This window comes from Mercenaria mercenaria, chromosome 15 (genome assembly GCF_021730395.1).
Source record: "Mercenaria mercenaria strain notata chromosome 15, MADL_Memer_1, whole genome shotgun sequence".
NCBI lineage: Eukaryota > Metazoa > Mollusca > Bivalvia > Venerida > Veneridae > Mercenaria > Mercenaria mercenaria.
The window spans coordinates 39944260-39955552 of NC_069375.1; the positions used below are offsets into that span (position 1 = coordinate 39944260).

At 35.1% G+C, this 11293-nt stretch overlaps 1 protein-coding gene across 3 annotated transcripts; it reads right to left on the reverse strand.

Annotated features, from left to right (window-relative positions):
* Nucleotides 1–1209: 1209 nt before the first annotated feature.
* On the reverse strand, nt 1210–9610 carry LOC123551849 (interferon-inducible GTPase 5-like). 3 transcript variants are annotated; one of them, XM_053525067.1, is made up of 2 exons: nt 9490–9610; nt 1210–3489 (listed from the first exon to the last, which is right to left on the reverse strand). In XM_053525067.1, exon 2 carries the CDS (start codon nt 3448–3450, stop codon nt 2482–2484), a length of 969 nt encoding a protein of 322 aa, XP_053381042.1. In that variant the 5' UTR covers nt 3451–3489; nt 9490–9610; the 3' UTR covers nt 1210–2481. The 3 variants fall into 3 exon arrangements, with proteins under 3 accessions (XP_053381042.1, XP_045197018.2, XP_045197026.2); XM_045341083.2 differs by lacking the exon at nt 9490–9610 and adding an exon at nt 5251–5465; XM_045341091.2 differs by lacking the exon at nt 9490–9610 and adding an exon at nt 4944–5032.
* Nucleotides 9611–11293: the final 1683 nt, after the last annotated feature.

An 11293-nucleotide genomic window follows, 5' to 3' on the forward strand; every position in this document is an offset into this window, starting at 1 on the left:
ATTGTTCTATTTTTATATCCCCGTTTGATCTTTCAACCTAAAATGGTTTAAGTACTGTCAATACACATAAATTTGTAACATTTATGTTTAAATAAACTATATGAAGTAATTTTTCACCTTTTTATGCCCCCAAAAGGTGTACATATTAAAATCGCACTGTCCGTCCCTGCGTGCGTGCGTGCGTCCGGTAAATTCTTGTCCGGACTGTAACTCTTCCAGCCATAAAGTGATTTTGAAATAATTTGGCAGAAATGTTTACCATAATGAGACGAAGTGTCATGCGCAAGACCCAGACCCCTAGCTCCAAAGTCAAGGTCACACTTAGAGGTCAAACGTTAACATGGTATGTTTCGTGTCCGGTCCATAACTCTGCCATTCATTAAGGGATTTTGAAATTACTTGGCATAAATGTTCACCATAATGAGACGACGTGTCATGAGCAAGATCCAGACCCCTAGCTCCAATGTCAAGGTCACACTTAGAGCAGGACCTTCACTCAAAAATTCACCAATATTCACCATCAAACAGAGGAACTATTTCCCGCGTAACCACTTCCTTATTGTGGTCAACCCAGAGCAAATAACTGTTTCTAATAATATCGGTATGTTTATCTTGCTCGCACGGATTCCCAAAAATGGTACCTGTTTTCAAAGATTTCATCTCTTGCACATAATAATTTTATATATTAGCCTATATGGTACGTTCTTACATTTTACTTTCAATACGATTCCTAGTAATGTCAATAATGTAAGCTAGTGTTTTTTTTGTTTTTTTGTTGTTTTTTTATTAGTATTCAAAATATGTTAGTTTGCATTTTCTGTTCTTAAATGTTCTCGATAATATCTGTTGATAATTTTGTTTTTGTTTTATACGATTCTTTTTAATGCCACTTTGTACTTTCTGCTCATGAGAATGTTGATATTGTAGGGATAATACACGTATTTTGTGCATTAACGTCTGCAGAAGCCCGCGGGATTGTTTGTGACCGAGACCCAAGGGCTTCTGCAGGCGTTAATACATTTAACGTGTATTGTCGCTATTCTTGCATAAAAAAAACATTACACGACGACTAAATGCATTGTTTTCATATGTGATGACTTGACGATTCCGGTACATTTTTTATTTACCATTCTTGTTGTTCTTGGAAACGGTAAACATGTTTTAAATATCCATAACCGGGGCACACATAACAACAAAACTACTTAAAGCGTGATTTGAAGGTTTTTGAGCATCTTATTTTTATTTTTAGTTATTACAAACGTTACATTACACATAATTTTGCATATAACTTAAAAATTTGATAAACAGGAACACAATTATTTTAAGAATAACAACTTTACATTCGAATTATTTTGAGTACGAACAAACAGAGTACGGATGAATACGAAGCTAGTGACTAGCTTTCCAGGTTTATTATATGAATTCTGCGAAAAATCAGGTAAAAACAAACCGACTGATACTAACAAAAATCATTAATATAATACCTAAAAACGGGCAATAGCACAAGTTACACGCGATACTTATTTATCCACAGTTATTTACAATAATTGAACAGACGCTTTGTAAAGGAAGTAAACTCTTAAGAGAAGCTAGTGCGTACATTGATGGGGGCAGTACGTTTGGAGTTGGAAACTGATACAGCTAAACATAGGCTACTACGGATTACATTGTATCTATAATGCTACAAGAAGAGGTTATTATGGAAGAAACAAGATGCAGATGCCAAATATCAGTCTGCACAGAAATACAAACATACGTCCCTGGCAAAGCATTTCAAAAATAAAAATCATGTATTAACAGCACGTGAATTGTCTTGTTAGCACACGATTTTTCTCCCGTTTATACATGGGCGGATCCAGTGAAAAAAGTAGTTTTTATGCAAGAATGTTTGTTCGCACTTTCTGTTCGCTATAATTCCCCATTAGCCTAATGAGGTAATATTACAATTTCTGTTCTGTCTAAGGATTCTAACGTCATTCTTCATTTTCTGTTCAGTAAAATTTCAAATTATAGCAATGTACATTTCCTGTTTATTCGGTTCCTAGTAATGTCAGTTTGTATTTGCAGTTCAGTTTGAATTCCAAATAAAGTTAGTTTTCATATCACAATGAAGTTCACAGTTATTGCTTCCGAAAACACGGTATCTTTTATATACATAAAATGATAATTGAGAAGTGTTGAAAAGTTTAGTTAATATTTAATTGTTTCCATCTTATTCATAATTCAGTGGTCAGCGTTTCCAGTATAACTTGTTGTATTTTCATCGCGTCTTCATACATCATTTCAAGTAGTTTCTGTAGGCAATTGCGTGTGGACCAAAATGACACTCCGCTTGCCAATATGCTCCCTATGATAGGAATTCCATATCTTGCGGCGTTTTCAACAGCTTCAGCTCCAACATAGTTTCGAAAAAACACTATCATACCTTTCACTGTCAGAGAAATACCAGGGCTTTTAAGTTCTAAAGAAGACTTTAGATCCTCAACTGGTTTTTTTTAACCATTTTGCTACTTTCTGTAGGCCCTTTTCATTTAAACCAAACTGATTCCGATATCGGATAGCTTCTTCCACAAGGAGAGCTGCATCAAAAACTACTCCAAGTCCTGGAATTGGTATACCACCAACGACACCCGATGATACGGCAAAATACCAGATCCTTTTTTCAAGAAGTATCTTTTTTTCTTCAATCATCTCGCTGGTCAATGTCGTTATTGATAGCGTTAATGCATCTCGTTTCTTTTCTGGTGCAGCATTAATGAGTTCTCTACCGAGCTTACCAAATTCGTATCTGTTCGGTGTATGGCTGTCAATCAAAAATAGACCTATATCTGCATCATCAAAGCCTCCAGACCTAAGTACAGCTCGGCATTCCTTTGAAATATCGTCAAGTAACTTGGTTTCGGGTATTTTGTTTGTGCGGCGGCCATTAACATCTTTTATGTTGCGATCTACCATGGTCCGAACAAAGAAGAAAGTTTTGTTGGTTTTCTTGATTTCTTTAGCAAGCCATACATCGTCTAACTTAAAACGAGACGAAGAAAGTATAAGGAAGAAACCAAATTTTTCCGCCTCAATATTTTTCATGTATGTGGATTTTGGGAAATCCGCTGTGCCGAACCCAGGAAGGTCCCATATTTTTAAATTTTCATTCTCAGGATGGTTGTAGGGTGTTGGTATTTTTGTTGTCTGTATTACACCAACGAGGGCTGACCCTTCGTCGTCGTCCAGTAAGTTTCGGATCGTGTTGATAAATGTTGACTTTCCGACACCAGTCTCACCAATGACTGCTAAATTGATTGGAATGGATTTCCATTTTTCAACATTATTTTTCACAAACATTACAACGCCGTTTGTACCTTCTAAATTAAACTCATTCCTGATTTTACCCCCGAGTTTTTCTATGAAACTTGTTAAAGACGACCTCCCGGGATAAGATTCTGCCATCGCCATTGCAACAAACAGTAAATATCAGCTTGAAAACTCTATTCCCTGAAAAAAATAACAGTTTCCAACTTATTCAAAATTCAGAACGTTTGTCCTTTGGAAACTAAATATTCAGTATACAGTCATTAGTCAAAACTTGAAAATATATGTATGCAAATTTGCATGTATTTAAAAAAATCGATTAATAATAGTTTTAGTTATGACTTAATATTTCACTATGATAGGAAAATATGTGATCAAACGAAAAGCAACTCTGCTTAGACCGCTAAAGCAGAAATATCATAGGAACACAAATGTTTATATTTGGGTTTATATTTCAATTGGCATACAACGTCCATTACAGCCAGAATTAGAACAGTGTTACATGTGATACACTGCCGCTCTATCATACGCAAACAATTTCGTGAACGTTAACGCTTTTGCGACAAGAGCATGCTTCAAGTATGCCATGTCCTCGATGTACTGGATTGAATACGCTAATCAACAAAAACATAATAAAGTTTGGCAAACAGTTTACATTGGTCAAATTTTGCCAAGTTGAACATTTCTTTTATACGTTTCTCAGGGTATGAACGTACTAACTGGCGTTGCAAGTTAAATATTATTAGACCACTATTCTTACATATTGTCCAATCATTGAGATTTAAATTAAGTGTCAAACACATATAAACGCGACCTACTTGCAAGTGAATCTAGATGATTTTTTATTTCGCAGGCGAAGTCCGTACAAAGCGCGGACTAAAGGAACCTAGAAAATATACCTTGAATATGAACTTTTTTTTCCACTTCTAAGTTTATTCTTAAACCAAAATTTCAGTAAAAAAGGTACAAAGTGTAACACCAGCATACAACACTACATCACTCGTTTACAAAATGTTTTAATTCCTTTCCAAATATTGCTTTTGTACCTTACAAGGGTACATGGTCAAGTCATTATGCTTCACAATAAGATAGGCAAAGATCGTGAACTAGTATTCTACATAGTTTTACATAGTATATAACTTTAATCTATAACCTTCTTCTTCTAAAGTGTTGAAATTCAGAACATTTAAATTTGAACAAACTTTATATGTACATGTTTCAAGGACTTTTATTTGAGGCAAGACACTCGTGTAATTCATAGCACAATTATTGTTTACATTGTATATACTAGTATGCAGACACTTCATACACGTCTGTCTTTTTAACTCTCAACTTCGTGTGTCTGAAACTTAATTCTTTGAGACATTTTTAACACGAATAAAAATTATCAGAACTTTGCTTCTATACAAAGCACGATGTCGTATGTAACAGCTGAAATTTATTTCTATACAAACCGCGATGTCTTATGTAACAGCTAAAATTTATTTCTATACAAACCGCGATGTCGTATATAGAAGCTAAAATTTACTTCTATACAAGTCGTATGTAACAGCTTAAGCTTTATTTTACCATATCATATTTTACTTAAAAAAGAATATATTTATACTACATTTTAAGAAGTATGTCAAGCACCATACCTTCAAAACTTCAATCATTTTCTAATATGATACATAATTCAATCTGTTCGTCGAACTGCCGAATTTCAAAGGCGGTTAATCAATTTTTTGTCAACTGATGACTTGTTCAAAACTTAATCAGCTTATCATTTATATTTATTTGTCTTCACCGAGTTCTTAATACACGTCAGATTTTCTCTGGATGTACTTTTAAAATTTGATTTTCCTATCCTGGTTATACAATGGTTATTTTAAGTATAAATTAAATAAACATATAGTAATACTATTTTGCCAAATTTAATAAGAAAGTTTGTAAAAATATTATTACCTCCGTTCTGCAACCAAGACTGAGAACAGATGATTTCCGAAGCTTCACCTGGTTTAAAATTTAGGTAGTTGAAATATCTCAATATTTATAAAATGCAAAGCTAAAACTGCAAATTATATTGAACAAAAAAAAATTAATCTCTTTTTCAATACTTTTGTATTGAGCCTGTCTGGTTAGCTCAATAGCGCAAATCCCCGTACAGGGTTGAACTTCGTGTTCTCCGTGGCAATTTGATAAAAGACATGGTGTATGAATTATTCGTCCTCCGCCTCTGATTCATGTGGGGACGTTGGCAGTGCTTGCGCAGAACAGGTTTGTACTGGTACAGAATCCAGGTACACTGATTAAGTTAACTGCTCGCCTTTACATAACTGAAATACTGTTGAAAAACAGCGTTAAACCCCAAACAAACAAACAAACTTTTTTATTAAATGGAGGTTATTACAAGTTTCATAAAAATTAACAATTAAAAGGCAAACAGCTAGTTCAGGCTGCGATTTTGTGAATTGCTTATTTATTTCAATGTATAAGCGGGTTACAAACGTGTCTATTCATTTAAAGATATCTTCCTTTTTTTATGTTTTGCTTCATAATCGTGACTAATAAAGACCTTGGACATTTTATCAGTGTATTTACATTTAGTCGTAGATGGTACTACATGCAACCACAAATAGATAAAGCGGACATAATATTATCGTAAGTGGTACAAAAATGTTCACGTATGGACACGGTACGGACATGCTATTAACCCATGTGAAGAGGTTGAGAATGGTAGCTGTATAGCTTATTTATTCAGGGTGTAGAATGGAATAAAACAAGAGCTGTACTTGGTATTGTTGTTTTTGTAGCAGTTTACTGAATCAAATAGAATTAATTTCTATGATCAATACCTTCACTCAAGAATATAGAACTTTTCAACATGAATCAGAGTATCGGGACAAATCATTATGGAAATGGCTAAATACACTCAATGTATGCTTCACCGAGATAGCTTAAATGATACTGCTTTTTATACAAAGAAACTAAGAAATTTTGGCCTATTCAGTTGCCATTACTCTGGTCTCTCCAACTTTGCTCAACATGGCGACCTGCATTGACGGCTATTTTGTATTACACACGACTAAAATGATTAGAAACATGCCATACGATAACACGTGCATTTATTCTATTCATGTTTTAATTGATACAAACACTTTAATTATTCTCATTCTCTCGTGACTGATTGACTGATATCCGTGAGCAACAGTAACAAAGGTGTTATACATATGACGGATGAGAAAGTCAAAAAAGATAATTCTTTTCAATTAGTAAATAAAAAAGAGTTGAAATGAATCATTATCATTGCTGGCTGCCTTAACATTTTATATACCTATGGTAGCTGATTTCTGCCATTTCGTGTTTTCGTGTTGGCGGGGCGAAAACACGACAACACGAAAACACGATAAATTTTACACGAAAACTCGACGTTTAGAGGGCGCCGACACGACACATTTATTAATTTGCCGAGTTTTCGTGTTGGCGGGTATGAATTTGTCGTATTTGCTCCCTTCATTTGTCGTGCTGTGGTGTTTTCGTGTCTTTGCCCCGCGGACACCAAAAAACTCGACAAATTAGGTATTTGTCGAGTTTTCGTGATGTCGTGTTTTCGCCCCGCCAACACGAAAACACGACAAATACCTTATTTGTCAAGTTTTCGTGTTTTCGCCCCGCCGACACGAAAACTCGGCGGGGCGAAAACACGAAAACACGAAAACTCGACAAGTAATGTATTTGTCGCGTTTTCGTGTTGGCGGGGAGAAAGAAGAAAACACGAAAACTCGACAGATAAAGTATTTGTAGTGTTTTCGTGTCGGCGGGGCGAAAACACGACAAATAAAGGACGCTAACACGACATATTTATACCCGCCAACACGAAAACTCGACAGATAAATTTTCGTGTCGGCGCCCTCTAAACGTCGACTTTTCGCGTAAAATGTGTCGTGTTTTCGGCCCGCCGACAAGACAACACGAAAACTCGACAAATTAGGGTTTTGTCGAGTTTTCGTGTTGTCGTGTTTTCGTCCGGCCGCCAACACGAAATGGTAGAAATCAGCCACCATATATACTAATTTAATCTCTTGAAATAAATTGAAAACCCCTGCCATTTTGTTAGATTTCTGCAAGCGATACAACATATAGCGGCAAGTAAAGAAACGATTGCGGGCATATACTTTGAAATTCAGGTATGTACCTTTTAAAAAACGAGTTGTTTGGTATTTCCTCAGCACCGGTGTAAACAGTATTACAGTTATAATTGTGGACCATTTACCCTTCCCATTGTGTTTTGTACTTATACTTATTTGTTGCCCACGAAAAGGACATGAATCTATCGTAGAAGAGGTCTTTGGAAGTATTTATATCAAAATAGTCATCTAGTTTGAGAACTAGCACCAGCTTTGTAGCATTTCTCCTACATTCATGGGCCCAACCGGCGTACAAGTAGAGAATATGATAAGCATTTCTGTTTTTTAATGTAAATATATTAAAATCTTTAAAAAAGCAGGCCTAAAGTATTCACACTTACTGTGTATACTAATATCTTAATCATACATTTTACCGACGTTCTTAAAGAATGCTCTCCCGAATATACCTGACGCAATTGCAATAACATTTGTTTATAGACTGAAGGACAAGGCTTAACATTAAAAGAGTTTATGTGTTGCATTTTAATTTAATAAAATTGTTAGTACTAACTGTAAATTAAATAGTGCAAAAGCACTAGATCAATAATTACTAGGAGCAATATGTTCTGCATTATACTATCAGTAATAAAATTGAATTCTATATGAGCCGCAGATAACAATATGGTTTGCGACACATGGACCATCAGTCCATACGACATCCTCATATGCTGAGATGCAGGAATCAGGTCCTTTATAATTTACTAATTGAGCATAATTAATTAAGATCTAAATAATAATTATCGTTTAGTTGGTTTAGCTAACGTTATACGAAAATTATATGTCATAATGGCAGACTTCCAGCTGTGACGTGGAAAGACCTAGTGCACTCCGATGCACGGTGGGTACTGGCTAGAACATCGTACTTTTGTACCAGCGTTATACATATATAAGTAATAATGCATATCATTACAATAATACCTTGTGTCTGTAGTACACTGTAGGATCGCATGACCTATTGACATAAAGAGCGGAAATGTATTAGTCGGGTTTACGACCAGTAATATAGATATATCCGTAACCAACTATAATAAGTCGTCTTATACGTCGTATCCATGTCATGCATGTCATAAACAGTTTTCAACTGTTCCAATAGCTTATGATAAAGGAGTCAGCATATGATACTGGGGTATGAAACAGTGTTTCGCCGGATAGTTGCGCAGTATACATTATAACAATGCATGGTCGAAACTCCATTCGTGTTGCGCTTTTTCGTTAGCATTTTTGTCAATTATGCCCTGGTGAAGCATATTTCTTAGAGATCTTATAATTTAAACAGTTGAGATATCATAAAACATCAAATGATTATCAGATTAACTCAATGAGTCATAAGTAGTCATTTTTTGTTGATTTCAGATTATTGAGTTTATGTGCCTAGTTTCGTTATAATAAAGCCGACATCTAACTTAAAACCGTAAAACATATGGATCGTATTATCCACATTTGTGTCGAATTAGCGATATCTTGAACGTTGTTCCGATGCAAAGTGTTCGGTTGACCTCTAGCAACCATCTTAACTTACTTTTCGTAATTTCGTCTTTTTATACCCAACACAGCACACAATGCAACCATTTTTAGGCATCATGGACACTTGGATTGCGTTACCTGAGTAATGCATATATGACAAAAAGAGGGAAATGTTTTTATGGGGTTACGACAGTATATATATATATCCTAACAATATATAGTTCTTATACTCGTATACGGTAGTGCAGGTATAAAATTTTTCAACGGTTGGAAGCGTTTATTATGGGAAGGAGTAGCGTATATACTGGGGTATGTAGTAGAACGTGTTTATCCTGATCATATGCTTAAGTACACTTAAAAGCAATGCAGCTTTGTCAATTGGTATTTGGCGGATTTCCGCTTTTTTGTGTGTTTTTGTTTGCTTTTTTTGGTTTTCTATTATGCCTTCTAGTGAAAACAAAAAGTGAAGTTTCTGCTTGAGCAGATCTGAAATGTTCGAAAAAGACCAAAAAAGGGAAAGATTGAAAGAATGAAAATACATAAAACAAGTTACCTTTTATGATTATTTCCTAAGTTATAACTCTCCTTCAATGTGACATAGTAGGTCATTTATGTAACCTGTTCGTGCGCATTGTCAGATGTAATGAGTTATATCTTAGCTCTTAGCTTTGTTTAATAGATAACAGCACACAGTTTGCTTCAAAAGTGTTCTTAACAACCGTAAGAAAACTAGGGTTAATACGCAGATCGTTTACCCAACAATTATCGTTTAGTCGTACTTATTTTATCGATGTCTTGAAACGTTTGTTATACAAAGTGTTCGTTAGACCTTCGTTGCACCCCATTTCTTATATTTTGTTACTTTTCGTTATTTATTTTCTGTGTTTTATTTCTCTTTCTGTGCCCCGTGCATCATCCACCCCCACCACACACACACACACTCAAACCAAATTATTTTAGGGTCATGGGGCACACTTAGAGTTGCCCATCTAAAACAGTACTTGACCAAGAGTCATCAAACCTTACAGGATTGTTCATCGTCGGATACCCACGGGTGATCCATTCCGTTACCTCCATTTATGATGTATGAAGCGTTAGCGTAATCAGCAACCGTGGGTATCCGACGATGAGGATTGTTATTCAACCAGTGAAGTTGTGCACCTGATGTTTTTATTGAGATTTTACACAGTCAGACCAGATTTATGGCCCTTGACTTAGTCAAAACATATCAATTAAAAGGGCATGAGTTCGTGTCGCATGTATCTCAAAAATTATTTGACCCAGGATTATGAAACATTACAGGATCAATATTCAGTATGCGGAGTTGTGCACCTTTAATTTTGTTGGAGATTTTATTCAGCCAGCTCACAGTTATGGCCCTTAATTTGGTCAAAACTATACATTAAAGGACAAAAAAAGTTTGTGTCGGACGTATTAAAGGTGACCTAGGGTCATGAAACATTATAGGAATATTATTCACACTGACTTTTGTGAAGTTTTGTTTGAGATATTTCTTCTTTTTTTTCAGACAAAAGTTATGACCTTTGATTAAGTAAAACATTAGCATAAATGGAATACAAGTTTGTGTTGCTTACATCTCAAGTTGTTTTTGACTAGAGTCAAACATGAGTGGATTGTTCCATAGACTGTGAAGTTTTGTTCGGGATTTCTCCCAGCCAGACCAGAGATATGGTCCTTGATTAATTGAAATTTGTGTAAGGGCCGTCCCTAATGTTGAAAAAACTTGTGGCCCAACCCTTTTGCTTCTCAGTTCAATGTATATATTACTTAAAATGTATCTCTTTGGGATTTCATTCAGCTAGACCAGAATTATAGTCTTTTATATAGTGAAAAAATACACATAAGTGCTTAAAAGTTTGTATTGAATACATCTTCAAAAAAGTCACCTTGAGTTATGAAACTATGTAAAGTGACAGGAGCGGGGACACTTGTGTTCTATAGATAAACATCTATTTCGTATATGGGACAATCATGATATTGCTACGCACAAACGTTCGTCTGACATTATATCTGTTCCTTTGTCCGGAACGTTTAAAGGTTCATAATGCCTTTGCTTCTAAGGCGCCGCATTTTTGTCATGGATATAAACTTCGTCTCTTGTTAAGTCCTATTTTTAAATAAATGTTTTCTCAGGTATTTGACTATTTTTTGAATATCAGTTATACTATTATGAAATATTATTTAATCCATTTTTTATTGTTACTAATTACTCTAGCTGTATAGTTCATGCGTAATATTGCATTGCACCTACTTTGATACCTGATGTTTCCGTTTTTAACATGAAAACCTTATGGAACTATTATGCAAGTAATGAAGTGATGTGTAATGTACATATA